The sequence below is a fragment of the Schistocerca serialis genome, chromosome 2, assembly GCF_023864345.2.
Source record: "Schistocerca serialis cubense isolate TAMUIC-IGC-003099 chromosome 2, iqSchSeri2.2, whole genome shotgun sequence".
Classification (NCBI taxonomy): Eukaryota; Metazoa; Arthropoda; class Insecta; order Orthoptera; family Acrididae; genus Schistocerca; species Schistocerca serialis.
The window spans coordinates 264,149,098-264,165,740 of NC_064639.1; the positions used below are offsets into that span (position 1 = coordinate 264,149,098).

The 16,643-nt window shown below is 43.8% G+C and overlaps 1 protein-coding gene across 1 annotated transcript in view; it reads right to left on the reverse strand.

Moving 5' to 3' along the window:
- LOC126455889 (uncharacterized) overlaps positions 1-16,007 on the reverse strand; it is a 59,977-nt gene extending 43,970 nt beyond the window's left edge. Inside the window, exon 1 of the mRNA XM_050091649.1 lies at positions 15,106-16,007. Coding sequence (XP_049947606.1) covers positions 15,106-16,007 — 902 coding nt within the window. The remainder of the gene's footprint in view (positions 1-15,105) is intronic.
- Between the last annotated feature and the right edge of the window lie 636 nt (positions 16,008-16,643).

Genomic DNA, 16,643 nt, shown 5'->3' on the forward strand with positions numbered 1-16,643 from the left:
ATCTAGAAAAAATACGAAGACATCGAAAAGCAAAAGTTTGTCGCAAGGTTTGATTCAACGTATATAATGGGCTATCAAAATGTCTCCGTTTGTAGGCTTTGCAGCAACGGATGTGCAACGTATCGCTACTCAGATATGTGTATATAAGCATTGACATGTAGGCAATGTATTGGTGTGGCTTTCGTGTCATTCCGACGCGGGTACAGTAAATACGGGAACGTGAGCTACGGCGATGTTATTAAAAATGCGTGAAAACAATACCAACGTGGTGTTATTCTTTCCCTGGCTGCTAAAGCACAAACAGTGGTAGACATCCACCGGAGAATGATGAATGTGTATAGCGGCATGTTTGTCGAAATCTACTGTTGCAGAATGGTGCGCCAGGCTCAGTGCTGCTCGCAATTCGACACAAGACGGCGGTCTTTCTGGGAGGACAGCAGATGCTACGAAGCTACGCCAACTGAAGTGGGAGCAACTTGAGCACCTGCCGTATAGCCTTGATCTCTCCCCATGTGATTATCACGCCTTCGCTCCCTTGTAAATGATCTTCGAGTGTCCACGATTCCTGTCGGATGGTGACGGACACCAATCAGTTACAGACTTATTCACACAGTGGGACAGTGTTTCATAAAACGGGTATCTTCAACTTGGTGATGGGATGATTACCTCAGAGGTCGTGGAGATTTTTCCTGAGTATCATGTCGATTCTGGACTGTACGGTCTGCCAACCAACATTTTGCTCACCCCTTATACAAAAGTCAAAACAACTTTCGATGAAATTAAAAGCAAGGCTCCAGCATTAAGAGTGCAAGAGAAAGTCAACTGTTAGACACAGAGGAGAGAATGTGTTGGCGGCAAAAAATACACTAAAAACGTCTATGAGGGGGAGAAACTGTGTGACATGACAGAATTCGTAATTGATACATTACACAGCCAGTACTACAGGCACAGACTAAAAGAGCTCTCAAGGACTTGCAACCGAATAATGCAAATGAAATTGATTACAATGCTTAGGCCTACCTAGAATCATTGAGGGAAATGATAATCAAACAATTATTCATCTTGGTTTCTCTTATTAATCAGTCTGGAGAATTTTGGAAAAAAATATCACCCACACAATCTCGAAGACAAGCAAGGGCAGATAATAACGTGACAACTACCACCCAAACAGCTCACGGATGTAAGAAGTTTCTGGGAATACTAATGTAGAGGAGGATGAAAAATTGAGATGGCATTAGATGACGATAAATTTGGATTTAGGAAAGGTAAAGCCAGCAGAGAAACGGTTACGTATTGGGACTCGATAATGGAAGCATAGCAGTAATCGACATAGAAAAAGCATTCGAAAATTCATAATAATGTTCAATCTATACATCGGAGAAGTAGTGATCGAAGTTCAGTTGAATGGTTGATTTGCGGGAGGAGACCAAACAGAGATGTCATGGGTCCCATCAGATTAGGGAAGGATGGAGAAGGAAGTCGACCGTACCCTTTCAAAGGAACGATCCCGGCATTTGCCTGAAGCCTAAATCAAGATTGCCGGACGCAGGTTTCAACCGTCGTCCTCCCTAATGCGAGTCAGGTACCATAACCACTGGACCACCTCGCTCGGTAGTAAGTGCACTAGTGGTGTTAAAATTCCGGGGAATGTATATCAATGACAAAATTTGCTGATTGGAAGTCAAGATGAACTGCTGGACCTACTTATCGAAACGAACTGTCAAATGAGCACACATTATGATTGACAGTATACGAAGAAAGATAAAAATAACGACAAGTAGGAGAAATGAAGTCAGTAATTAACTCCAAATTAGCGATCACGAAGGAGGCGAAGTGATGAAAATCTCCTACTTTGGAAGGAAATTTACATATGACAGACGAAGCAAACAGCTTAAAAGAAGCACTATCAAAGGCAAAGAAAGGAATACATTGGTGTCAAACATATAATTTAATTCGAAGAAGAAATTTCTGAGATTGAACCCTTAGGGTACACAGCTATATATTAGTGACTCATGGACTGTGGCGAATCCGTAAAAGAAGAGAATTCACTTGATTCAGATGTAGTGCTGTGGCGGGCGTTGAATATAAAGAATGAAGACGTTCTCCAAATCGACGAAGGAATAAAAATGTGTAAATGACTTATAAGAAGTGGGGACAGGATGTTTAGTTTATTAAATTATCGGTGATCATTTTTATTGATTTGATTTGGAATAAGTCACTTTACAGCATATGTATACTTGATTACTGTCGACATTAATGAACAAATGGAGGATCGTCTCGCAGGATAGGAAGGAATTACTCCACCGCCACGTTGGCATCATCCAATTGGAAACCTACTTGTTTCTTCCGTTATGTCGATGACACGTTCGTCATCTGGCCCCGTGGTAGGGACTAGCTCCTGGATTTCCTTACACACCTAAGCTCCATACATCCAAACATCAAATTCACTATGGAGACCGAAGCAGAAGGAGGATTACCATTCCTGGACGTCATGGTCAAGAGAAGAGCTGATGGTACCCTGAGCCACAGTGTGTACAGGAAGAAAACGCACACTGACCTGTACCTGAATGCAGACAGGAGCAACCTCTCATCTCAGAGGAATGGAGTACTAAAAACACTAGTACACAGGGCGCGCAGCATCTCAGACGCAGAGAATTTGCCCCAGGAATTGGAACACCTCAAAACCGTGTTCCGAAAAAACGGGTACTCGGAATGGCAGATTAGACGCGCTCTCCGTGCCATCACCACAGCACAACCTGTGGAGACGGATGAAGTCACGGAAGAAGAGGTAGCCACTGCCTTTATTCCGTAAAATGGCGCACTACCGGGGAAAATCGGCCTATATTAAAGAAACACCGAGTTAAAACCATCTTTTGCCCGACCAATAAAACACGGGCATTACTGGGAAGTGCGAAAGATGGCCTCCGTTTGAGGTAGGCCGGCATATACCAAATTCTCTGGGAAGACTTATATCGGACAAACAGTACGCACCATCGAAGATCGTTGCCGAGAACATCAGAGGCACACTCGCCTGAAATATCCAAATAAGTCGGCGGTAGCAGAGCACTGTTTGACTGAGAAACACGAGATAGATTATGGGAGTACCAAGATCCTGGCTCAGACCTCTAAATATTGGGACAGCGTTATAAGGGAGGCTATCGAAATTCGCATCAGGGAAGATCTTATCAACCGAGATTGCGGCTACAATCTCAGCAAGGCTTGGGACCCGGCATTGAATGTAGTTAAGAAGACTCTCAGGAAGAAGCACGAACTGGCGACCAGGGCGGACGTAGCAAGCACATCGACGCTACGGCAGATTCCGACGCCCACGTCTTCGCGACCGCTGGCGCGCGGGCGCGGACGGCGAAGAGAGCGGCCCGCGGGGGGATGGGATTTAAATCGGCCGCCCGCCCTCAGGAGCTCAGTTCGTCAGCGCACCTGACGATGGCGACATGTCTGATCGCCGAAATATTGTGCCCGTTGGACACTATGAACCGGCAGTATACCCGTGGACTGTTCGAGCACAAAGAAACCTTCTTCCCCAGACTTTGTACTCGGAAGAGGGCGGCCCGGACATTATGGACTATATTTTCTGCGGGGTAGAAATGGGAACAGACAAGGAATTTAACACTCTAAACACATCTCATTTGCTCCATTGCTTGCAATATCACGCATAGTTCCACATCGAATACAGTAAACTCGTCAGGCAATTGTAACTTGACGATCAGGGAAAATAACAGAGTAAACAACGAAATCCCCTTGTTTGGACCCATCCACAATCTCTGCCTCAGAGTTTCGTTGCTCAATTAAAATCTCACCAAATAAAAACATATGGAGGCCTAAAACTCTCCTGTTTTTTTTTCTAGGATTTTTTTTTTTAATCAGCTGTCTTCTGACTGGTTTGACGTGCCCCACCACGAATTGCTCTCCTCTGTCAACTTCTCCATCTCAGAGTAGACTTGCAACTTATGTCCTCAATTATTTTCTGGGCGGGTTCTAATCTCTGTCTTCCTTTTACAGTTTTTGCCCTCTTCTGTGCTCTCTAGTAGCATGGAAGTCGTTCCCTGACGTCTTAACAAATGACCATCATTCTGTCCCTTCTCCTTGTCAGTGTTTTCCACCTATTCCTTTCCTCTCCGTTTCTGCGCAGAACCTCCTCATTACTTACCTTATCAATCCGACCGCTACGGTCGCAGGTTCGAATCCTGCCTCGGGCATGCATGTGTGTGATGTCCTTAGGTTAGTTATGTTTGATTAGTTCTGAGTTCTAGGCGACTGATGACCTCAGAAGTTAAGTCGCATAGTGGTCAGAGCCATTTTCTCTTCTGTTCCTGTTTTCCACAGTCCATGTTTCGCTACCAGTAGTAGTCTGATTTTGATGGCCTCCTTGCTCCTTGCTCTCCCGTACTGCACTGAATCTACCATACAATACTGTGCTCGAAAAGTGCATTATCAGCAGTTTAATTTTTCAAATTAGGGTCTATGTTTGATACTATTCACCAGGAATGCCGTTTTAGCCAGTAGTAGTCTGATTTTGATGTTCTCCTTGCTCCTTGCTCTCCCGTACTGCACTCAATCTAAAATTTCTCTGTGCCTCTGCAGTAACCAGTGTGACGGACTGTTAACCCTGTGCTTGGGGTTGAACGTGCTCCACACCAAACCTTGTTGCAAGGGTCGGTTGGTAAAGAGGCGTTCCATAGTTGGAATAGTATGCTGGGGAAGTGGAAGTAGCGTGGAACATACAGGCCTGACGTACCATGATAGTTGCTGCCAGATGGTAATTCGCAGTTCACTAGCCTCAGTATAGAAACTGGGAATGGGGTTGATCCTGTAAGCACCCATGACCAACCTGATCTCCTCATGACGTATACTGTCAATTATCTTCAGGCAAGTAGGCGTCACTGACCCGTACTCTGTGCATCCATAGTGCAATCGCTATCACACAAACGAACTATAAAACTAAAGCAAATGTATAATGTCCGCTCTGTGCTCTCTGGGCCCTTGCCTTCAGGTCCTTTAGGTGTGGTAACTAACCTGGATACCGTACTGTCATTGAAGTGAAAAGGACAGAAGTGAAGGATTTCTGGTCAGACGAGAGTAGGGTAACATCAACAGCAGCAGAAAATGGTATAACAAGGGTAGAATTCGTTATGGATAGGAAGGTAGGGCAGAGAATCTGAGATCAATTCAGTGATAGTGTTGTTCTTATCAGAATCTACACCAAGCAAACACCGGAACGATATTTGAGGTATACATCCCGACGTTGCAAGCTGAAGATGAACAGCTAGAGAATGTATGTGAGGATATTGAAAGGGTAAATCAGTACACAAACGGAGATGAAAATCTAATAGTCAGGGGGTACTGGAATACAGTTGTAGGGGAAAGAGGAGAAGAAAAGTTTACTGCGGTGTTTGGGATTGGGAGAAGGAATGCGAGAGTAGAAAGACTAATCTAGATCCGCAATGAATTTCAACAAGTAATAGCGAATACTCTGTTTAAGAAACACAAGAGAAGGAGATTTAACTGGAGAACGCCGGGTGATACGGGAGGATTTCAGTTAGATTACATGATGGTCAGACAGAAATTCCGAAATGATATATTGTGCTGCAAGGTGTACCCAGGAGCGGATATACACGCAGATAATAATTTAATAATCACGAAGAGTAGGCTGCAGTTTAAGATTGGATTGGATTGGATTGTTTTGGGGAAGGAGACCAGACAGCGAGGTCATCGGTCTCATCGGATTAGGGAAGGACGGGGAAGGAAGTCGGCCGTGCCCTTTGAAAGGAACCATCCCGGCATTTGCCTGGAGCGATTTAGGGAAACACACAGTTTAAGAGACTCAGTGCGCAGAGAAGTTGGATACGAAAGTACTAAGAAGTGACGAGATACGCTCAAAGTTCTCTAAGGTTACGAATACAGCAATAAGGAATAGCTCAGAAGGTAATTCAGTCGAAGAGAAATGGACGTCTCTAAAAAGGGAAATCACAGAAATGGGAAAGAAAAACACAGATAAAAAGAAGGTAATTGCGAAGAAACCATGAGTAACAAAAGAAATACTTCAGCTGATCGATAAAAGAAGGGAATACAAAATTATTCAATGACATTCAGGAATAATAAAATACAACTTGCTGATGTATGATATAAATAGGAAGTGCAGGGAAGCTAAGACGAAATGGCTGTATGAAAGGTATTAAGAAATCAAAAAAGAAATGATTGTCAGAAGGATTGAGTCAGCATATAGGAAAGTGAAAACAGCCTTCGTCGAAATCAAAAACAAGGGTGGTAAATTAAGAGTGCATAGAGCATGACTGTTAACAGCAGAGCAGATAGGTGGGAAGATTACACTGAAGGCCTCTATGAGGAGGAAGATTTGTTTGATGTGACAGAAGAAGAAACAGGCGTCGATGCAGAAGAGACAAGGGATAAAGTATTAGAATCAGAATTTAAGAGAGCTTTGGAAGAATTAATATCAAGTAAGGCAGTATGGATAGATAACATTCCATCAGAATTTCTAAAATCATTGGCGGAAGTGGCAACAAAACGATTATTCACGTTGATATGTAGCATGTATGAGTCTGGTGACATACCATCTGAGTTTCGGAACAATGTCATCCGCACAATCCCGAAAACTGTAAGATCTGAAAAGTGCGAGAATTATCGCACAATCTGCGTAACAGCTCATGCATCCAAGTTGCTTACAAGAATAGTATACAGAAGAATGAAAAAAAAAGGTTGAGCATGTGTTAGATGGTGATCATGTTGGCTACAGGTAAGATAAAGGCTCCAGAGAGGAAATTCTAACGTTGCGGTTGATAATAGAAGCAAGTCTATTAAAAAAGTCAAGACATGTTCAATGGATTTGTCGACCTAGAAAAAGCGGTCGACAATGTAAAATGGTGCAAGACGTTCGATATTTTGAGTAAAATAGGGGTCAGCTATAGGGAGAGACGGGTAATATACAATACATACAAGAGCGAAGAGGGAAAAATAAGAGAGCACAACCAAGAACGAAGTGTTCGGATTAAAAAGAGTGTAAGGCAGAGACGCAGTCTATCGCCCCTATTGTTCAATCTATTATCGAAGAAGCAGTGATGGAAATAAAAGAAAGGATCAGGAGTTAAATTAAAATTCCAGGTGAAAGGATATCAATGATCGATTCGCTGATGACATTGCTATCCTGAGTGTATGTGAAGAAAAATTACATTATGTGCTGAATGGACTGAACAGTCTAATAAGTAAAGAATATGGATTGAGATTAAGTCGAAGAAAGACGAAGCCGGTCGCGTTGGCCGAGCGGTTCTAGGTGCTTGAGTCCGGCAACGCGTGACTGCTACGGTGACAGGTTCGAATCCTGCCTCGGGCATGGATATGTGTGATGCCCTTAGGTTTGTTAGGTTTAAGTAGTTCTAAGTTCTAGGGGACTGGTGACCTTAGATGTTAAGTACCATAGTGCTCAGAACCATTTGAACCATTTGAAGAAAGATGAAAGTAATGAGAAGTAGCATAAATGGAAACAGCGAGAAACTTGACATCATGATTGATGGTCACGAAGTAGATGAAGTTAAGGGATACCACTACCTTGAGAAGAGATAGCAAAATGGCCTCGCTCCACGAGATGGGAAAGTTGGCTGCTGGCTACATCAAATTAAAACATTCGAGAAATATTCCCTTTGACGCTGCTGGCAAATGTCGAAACATGCTGTACTGGATTTGGTCACGACTCGTGCAGTAACATGAGTCACAGTTGTAAGACTCAAAATTGTTGGATCTGAAGTACAACTTGCTCCTCTTCACAGTCGCACAGTTGCGGCGGAATGGCAGATTTTCGCTAGCATTGGCAGCAGGTGTTGCAAAATGCTGTGCCAACGTATGAACAATATCTTAGGGCTTTGTTTAGAGACACTCCTTTCCAACACTGCTACTATTGGTAATCGACTGTATTTACTGGAAATTCTTATGATGGCTTCCTATACAATTATAGAGCGGGTGGAATGGTTTTAGAGTCAAGGACGCTTGGCATGAGTTAGTCGTGCAGTCGAAAATCTCACGACGATCCCACACTCTCGTGAATCGAAAGCCTACTAGGTTTTCCGCAGTTTGGTGGCACTTAAACCGTCGTAGAGCTGCATGCCTGACCTGGATTACTGTACGTTACTCATTAGTCTATCAAGGGACAGGTTGCCTCCGAAGATGACACGAGGACTTCGGGATGGAGACATTAGCACCACGGTGGATCAGTCATCCGATGTTGTGGCGTTCAAAAATAGCCAGCTGGCTGAACAGTGTCCAGTCAGCTCTATTGATCATCCATCTTGGCTGTTGCCTTTCAGGAAGAGCTCTACCCAGTGTCATGATGATCTCTCTGTTTTCAAAGGATGGATGACCGTGAGAGAAATATTGAATAACCAACGAAAGGATAACGTTCTACGTGTCGGGGCGTGAAATGTCAGAAGCTTCAACATGGTAGGGAAGCTAGAAAATCTGAAACGGAGGAATGGAAAGGCTCATTCTAGATATAGTGGGGGTCAGTGAAGTGAACAGGATTCAATATTAGAGTAAAGTGTAATGAAACATCAGAAAAAATGGTATAACGGCAGCAGGATTCGTTATGAATAGAAGGGTTGGGCATAATAGACTTTGTTACTGTGAACAGTTCAGTGATAGGGCTGTTCTCATCCGAATCGACAGCAAACCAACGGTAGTTCAGCTATACATGTGGACATCAGAAGCTGAAGATGATGAGATAGCGAAAGTAAGATAGAGAAAGTATATGAGGATATTGCACGGCTAATGCAGTACGTAAACGGGGATGAAAATGTGATAGTCGCTGTTATAAGGGAAAGAGTGGAAGAAACGTTTACGGAAGAATATGGGCTTTGCACTAAGAATGAGAGAGGAGAAAGACTAATTGAGTTCTGTAATAAATTTCAGATATTAATGGTGAATACCCTGTTCAAGAAACACAAGAGCAGGAGGTACACTCGGAAAATGCCGGAAGATACGGGAAAATTTCGGTTAGATTACATCTGGTCAGAGAGAGATTCCGAAATGAGGTACTGAATTGTAAGGAGTACCCAGGATCAGATATAGACTCCGATATAGACTCAGATAACACTTTAGTAATCGCTAAGTGTAGCCTGAAGTTTAATAGATTAGTCAGGAAGAGTAAATGCGCAAAGAAACTGGATACAGACGACTAATCAAGAGAAATGATTGGATTTCTCTGGGGCTATAGATACAGTGAGAATAAACAGCTCAGGAACAACTCACTTGAAGTGCAATGGACAGCTCCAAAACGGGCGATCACATAAGTGGAAAGGAAAACTTAGGTACAAAGAAGGTAATTGGGAAGAAACCATTAGTAACCAAAGAAATTATTCAGCTGATCGATAAAAGAAGGGAGTAGAAAAATGTTCAGGGAAATTCAGGAACACAGAAATACAACTTGCTGATGAATGAAATAAATAGCTGCATGAAAAATGTGATGAAATCGAAAAAGAAATGAATGTAGAAAGGACTGACTCAGTATACAGGAAAGTGAAAACAACTTTCGGTAAAATTAAAAGCGATGATGGCAACATTAAGAGTGCAACGGGGATTCCACTGTCAATGGCAGAGGAAAGAGTGGTTAGGTGGAAAGAGTACACTGAAGGCCTCTGTGAGGGGGAAGATTTGTGTGATGTGATAGAAGAAGAAACAGGAGTCGATCTAGAAAAGGTAGGGGATACAATATTAGATCAGAATTTAAAAGACCTTTGAAAGAATTAAGATCAAACTAGGCAGAAGGGATAGACAACATCACATCACAATTTTTAAAGTCGTTAGGGGAAATGGCCACAAAACGACTATTCACGTTGGTGTGTAGGATGCACGAGTCTGGAGACATACATCTGACTTACGGAAAAATACCACCCACACAATTCCGAAGACTGCAAGAGCTGACAAGAGCGAGAATCATCGCACAGTTGCGTAACAGCTCATGAATCCAAGTTGGTGACTAGAATAGTTTACAGAATGGAAAAGGAAATTGAGGATGTCTTGGATGACTACCAGTTTGGCTTTAGGGGAAAGATAAAAGAGCCAGAGAGGCCATTCTGATCTTGTGGTTGATAATGGAAGCAAGACTAAAAAGTTCTCCAGACACGTTCATAACGTTTGTCGTCACGGAAAAAGTATCGATAATGTCAAATGATGCAAGATGTTTGAAAATATGAGGACAATAGGGTTAAGTTGTAGGGAGATACGGGTAACATACAACATGTGCTAGAGCCAAGAGATAATAATAAGAGCGGAAGACCAAGAACGAATTGCTCGGATTAAAAATTACCCTACTGTTCAGTCTATACACTGAGGATGCAATAATGGAAACAATAAAAGGTTTAGGATCGGAATTAAAATTCACTGTGAAGCGATATCTTCCATACAGTTCGCTGATGACATTACTATCCTCAGTGAAAGTGAAGAAGGATTACATGACCTACTGAATGGAATTAACAGGCTAATGAGTGCAGAATATAGATTCAGTGCATATCGTTGAATGACGAAAGTAGTGAGAAGTAGCAGAAATGAGAACGGGATTGATGGCCGCGGAAGGAATTCTACTACCTACGCAGCAAAATAGTAAGTGACGGACAGAGCCCGGAGGACATCAAAAGCCGAATAGCACTGGTAAAGAGGGCATTCCTGGCCAAGAGAAGTCTACTGGTATCAAACACAGGCCTTAATTTGAGGGATAAATTTCTGAGACTGTTTGTTTGGAGCACAGCATTGTATGTCAGTCAAACGTGAGCTGAGGGTAAACTGGAACAGATGTGAATCGATCATTTGAGATATGTTGCTACAGACGGATTTTGGAAATTAGGTGGACTTATCAGTCCAAGGAATGAGGAGGGTCTGTGTTGAATCGGAGAGGAAAGGAATATGTGGAAAATATTCACAAGAACAGGGGCGGGATAATAGGGTATCTGTTAGGACATTTGGAATACATCCAGTAAATAACTGAAGACTCAGATTGCAAGTGGTCTTCTGAACGAAGTGGTTGGCGCTGGAGAGGAATTAGTGCGGGCCGCGTCAAACTAGTCAGAAGTCTGTTAACTCAAAGAAATTCTTCCGTTCTTCAAGCTATACGCTGCCATCCACAGTCCAGACAGGGTGATCCCCAGAGCAATTCTCACAGTTCAAATATGATGAACAAGTGACTCCTTTGTGGACGGTCTTACCACGTTTACCACAGGTGGCTTGTTGCTTACATACTGGAATAGAATGTCCCAAGTACTGGCATTTAAAACAGCGCATTGGGTTCGGGACATAAAGCCACACGCTTAGGTAAATGAAACCTGCGTTGACGCAGTGTGGGAGTTTTGTGCTGTTAAAGATAAGTATAAACGAGCCTGGTTTAACCAGATCGCTCTCCATCCTTTAGTTATATTTTGGTCATCACCAATATCTTCTTCGGCACATTCAGCTTTATGCTCATCATTGGGAATGTCCACCAGTTTCCCGCAATTTACGACATCATTTATGTAATTGAAGGTGGAATGGAGTTCAGCCTCAGTGGAATATTCTCCTAGGCTTTCAGCTTCCTGCAGGTTTGTCGAATGTCTGGAACTTGCGCAATCACTTGACCGATTTGAAGGTGCCAGCATTGTCCTCTAAGACTTGTGAATATTAACTATTAAAAATAAATGCTGATGTCCAGCATGCGATCTGTTACTAAAGTCAAAAGTTTAGAAACTAATTCCAGAGTCGGGAGGTATGGCTACACAAGCCCTCTTGTTAGACTGGGTGTTGGTACCTATTGGTGGCCCGCTCATTCTGCTGGGAGCAGAAGAAGAAAACTTCTATGCTTCCATCTCCGTCCCACGAGCAGCAGGGTAAGTGAAAGACCGTCTGGACAGTGGTACTTGCTCCTAGGTAAGTATTATAGTGTGGCAGACTCCCCAGAGGTTGCCCACTGCCGACTGTTCCACCTCAACAGTAACAATCTCATTGACGCGGAGCATACCTTGAGATTGAAGAGTTTTATACAGATGATTTTATCATCATCGTAAGCAGGGCAATCAAGCCATTCCCTCGCTGCATCATGCAGTGGTCGCTGGAGTACGCCCAGAGATTACAGTGACAGGACGGGAGGAGATTACCAGTCTCTACCTCAGGAATCCTGGGGTCACCAACCCCATACCCAGGAAAGGGAGGCTGAGACCCTGAGGGCGTTGCCATTGATATTAGGTCATTTCCCGACGACCCCATGCCCACAGTAATCCTCTTGTGGTGTCACCGCCAGACACCACACTTGCTAGGTGGTAGCCCTTAAATCGGCCGCGGTCCGTTAGTATACGTCGGACCCGCGCGTCGCCACTATCAGTGATTGCAGACTGAGCGCCGCCACACGGCAGGTCTAGAGAGATTTCCTAGCACTCGCCCCAGTTGTACAGCCGACTTTGCTAGCGATGGTTCAATGACAAAATACGCTCTCATTTGCCGAGACGATAGTTAGCATAGCCATCAGCTACGTCATTTGCTACTACCTAGCAAGGCGCCATTACCAGTTACTATTGATGCTGTAAAACATGTACCGTCAAGAGCGATGTTCACCAATTATGGATTAAAGTTATGTATTCCAGCAGCTACGTACGTTTTTTTGTTAGTCTCATTTCCTTGACCTGTTCCAGATCTCACGCCAGCCTGCGTGAGCTAAAACGCGTGCCTTTCGGCTTCCTCTCATAGTGGGTTGGCTGTCTTGCCATCCACAACACCTCTACACGGGAAAGCAGAGTGGACGTCTGCTGCGGAGCTCCATCTTGATCAACGTACGCTGAACGGTGTGCTGCAGAACACTTGTGGCTGCATCAGTACTGTATTATGTCGTGAGATCTGTCACATATCACCCCATGTCCTTCCTTACAGAGCAGGTGAGTTTTGTCCTACTCCTTCTGTAATGTAGCGTGAACGTGTAACACGTTGTTGCTTACTCGTAATTTCAGCATCCTTCAGCCACATTCACGATTGTAGCACACGAACAGCTTCGTCGTTTCCGAGATTCTCGTTCCCTGACACTGGCATATCACTACGTGCCCGTTTTGAGAGTCATTTATGTCAGTCGATTTCCACATTCGAAACCTGTATCGTCGCTGGAATGATTGCCAATATGTCTCTGTTCCAGTTACACACTTTCTTTAGGGCATCACGTGCCCAACGTGGGCTGTTGTCATAACGTTTTGGCTCATGAGCATTAAGTTCTGCAAGTTGTACCAACATCTGCACAGTATGTGATAGAGAAATTTAATAGTATCGTATTGAAGAAGTATTAAATTCGATAATGGCGAAAAACATAAGTCTTTGCACACTTAGCAAGTAAGAGTCATGGGATAACGATATGCAGAGATACAGATGGCGGTAGCATTTCGTACACAAGGTATAAAAGGGCAGTGCACCGGCTGAACTGTCATTTGTACTCACGTGACTGATATGAAAAGGTTTCCGGTGTGATTATGGCCGCACGATCGGAATTAACAGCCTATGAACTCGGAATGACAGTTGGAGGAAGACACATGAGACATTCCATCTCTTAAATCGTTGGGTAATTCAATATACCGAAATCTACATTGTCAAGAGTGTGCCTAGCACGGACAACGCAGTGGCCGACGGTGTTGACTTAACTTCCGAGAGCAGAGGCGTTTGTGTAGAGTTGTCAGTGTTAACAGATAAGCAAGACTAATAAACAGCAGAAGTGTGGAACGTAACCGTTACGACAGCGCGGCGAAATCTGGCCTTAATGGGATATGTCAGCAGACGACTGACGCGAGTTCAAGATGGTTCAGATGGCTCTGAGCACTATGGGACTTAACTGCTGTGGTCATCAGTCCCATAGAATTTAGAACTACTTAAATCTAACTAACCTAAGGACATCACACACATCCATGCCCGAGGCAGGATTCGAACCTGCGACCGTAGCGGTCACACGGTTCCAGACTGTAGCGCCTAGAACCGCACGGCCACTCCGGCCGGGCGACTGACGCGTGTGACTTTGCTGTAGTACGACATCGTCTGCAGCGCCTCTCCTGGGCTCGTGATTATCGGCTGGGCCCTGTGCTGGAAAACCGTGGCCTGGTCAGAGGAACACCGATTTCGGTCTTTTAAGAGTTGATGTAAGAGTCCGAGTGTCGCACAGACTCCACAAAGCCACGGACCCGTTGTCAACAAAGCATTGTGCAATTTGTTGGTGGGACCATAATGGTGTGGCTTGTTTTTACATGTGATGAGCTTGATCCTCTGGTCCAAATGAACCAGCATTGCCTGGCAATGATTATGTCTGGTTACTTGTAGACCATTTACAACCATTAGTGGACTTCATGTTCCCAGACAACGACGTCATGTCAACAAGTCACAATTGTTCGCGGCCGGTTTGAAGAACATTATGAACAATTCGAGTGAATGATTTGCCCACCCAAATCGCCCGACATGAACTCCATGGAACATTTATGGGACATAATCGAGAAGTCAGTTCGTGCTCAAAATCCTGCGCCGGCAACTCTTTCGCAAACATGGGCGCCTATAGAGGCAGCATGGCTAAATGTTTCTGCAAGAGGAGACTTGTTGAGTCCACGACTCGTCGAGCTGCTGCACGACCAGGTCCGACTTGATATCACATGACTTTTGTCACCTCAGTGTGGACTGTGGATATTGAAAGCATTTCACTGTATCAAAAATGACAATTATTTCATCGTTCAAGGACTGTTCGATTTACGTTTTGCTTATACTCCCTGTATCAGGCATGTCTTTCGCTCAGGTTTATATTTTGGAATATATTTTATATAGCCTTTCGTCAAGGCAACACGTCTTCTTTCCTGATATCAAAATAAAACTCTTGGTGATGACGTCTTTAACAAGGTGCACAGAAACATTTAAACCGAGAAGTGAGTGTCTGTGAACTTCATATTTGACTGTGGACAGTGTGTGGCTGGAAGAGCTGTTGCTTTTGGGCGATTAGTGTAGGGAGAAAGTCAGTAGCTGCTAAATTAGAATCTGAGGTTTAGTACGCCCCACGTGCCCAGCAGGAAGAAGCTGCACGTTTGTGTACTGCAACACACGCTTAATACTTACCACGTGACCGCATCCGTATTTGAGACTGTCGAAGTGATAATCTCTGCTAGCACTGTAGTACTTCCATCTTGCGGTGTAGGGGTTGCCTCGGAAGCTGATTCAAATTCTGCGGGTAGTTGTAACTGCATCTGTGAATGATCCGTCTCGAAGTTCGATGTGGCAATATGTTGTGTGTGGTCGGTAGGATCAGCATGAGGAGATTCCGTATTATTTTCGTCTTCGGGCTCATTCTCTATGTTTACAACGTGCAGTTGTGACTGCACCAGTGAATTGTCTGTCTCCTGGTGCGAGGTTGTAACATGCTCTATGGGGTCGGCAGCATCAGCATGAGGAGATTCCGTACTTTTTTCGTCTTCAGGCTCATTTTCTGTCGCAACAATGTTCGGAGCTGTAACGACTTCCAACCCATCTGACAAAATGTTTACCGAAGTATACGTGGTTTCCTGCACATCTGAAGGAATCTCGTGTGTGGCAGTTTCTGGAAGTTTGTAGTTTGAATCTGAGTGGTTGAGATGACTCGACTGTACATCTTCGTCGAGCAGTGCCTCTCTGTCCGTCGTTTGGTCACCAGCAGCTGCTAAGGTGTCGTCGGAATCTCTTGGAAATAACCGCTTCGCATGCGAATAGACCTGTCTCTGTAAGTTCTTGCCGTCTCGTTCACGAACACCACGTTTCACTCTATTTCGAATTGTTCTACTATCGCTTTCACCTTTATATTTCCAGCAACACTGCAATGCCTTATTGGAACCAGAGCGGTTGATTATTTTAAGAAGAGTGTATTTTTGTACTAGTCTCTGAGGAAGTTTATCCACACTTGACAGTACTGAGGGAGAATAATGTACGTTGCCCGACTGGTAATCCTTATAATTTTCGTGTGGGTTTTTCCATTTGTTTTGGCGCATGTGAGAATGTTTATACACAAATTCTGATAGTATCAAAGTGTCTCTAGAATTGCGTCTTGTATTGAAGTAAGTTGTAAATTTGTTGCAAATATAGTGTCTCTTATCTCGTGTAAAGTGAGGAATTGCTTTAGCAGAAAACCTTCTGCCTCCATCTGAAAGGCGATGAACCAAAACATTCAGAAGGCTCTCGTGTGTATCACTCATGCTCCCTTTCAAACATATTTCAAATAAATATCCTAAAATCATATCTCGCTGATTCCCATAAGCTGTTGAATCGTGCGCAGCATTGTTTGAAGACACCGCTTCTGTTTGCAAGTTATCGACGTCTGCGTTCTGTTTAGCAATAACGTCAAGGTAATGAATATCGCCAACAACTGCATATCGACGAAGTGTTAGAGTCGGTATCTGCGCTTTCCGGCTTTCGACGATTATTAACCACATATAAGCACCGGGTGAGTTTTCGGCGAGTAATATTGCAGGAATGAATCCGTCTGCATTTAGAGCTGACAGATATGCGTGACAAGTTTCAGCTACCATAATCTCTTGTGGTGAGAGATGGTGATGCGCCCTCTCCGTCGATGGTAGTAGTGTAAATGTGCGCCACCATTTGTCATGCCACATACTGTCTTTAAGTTT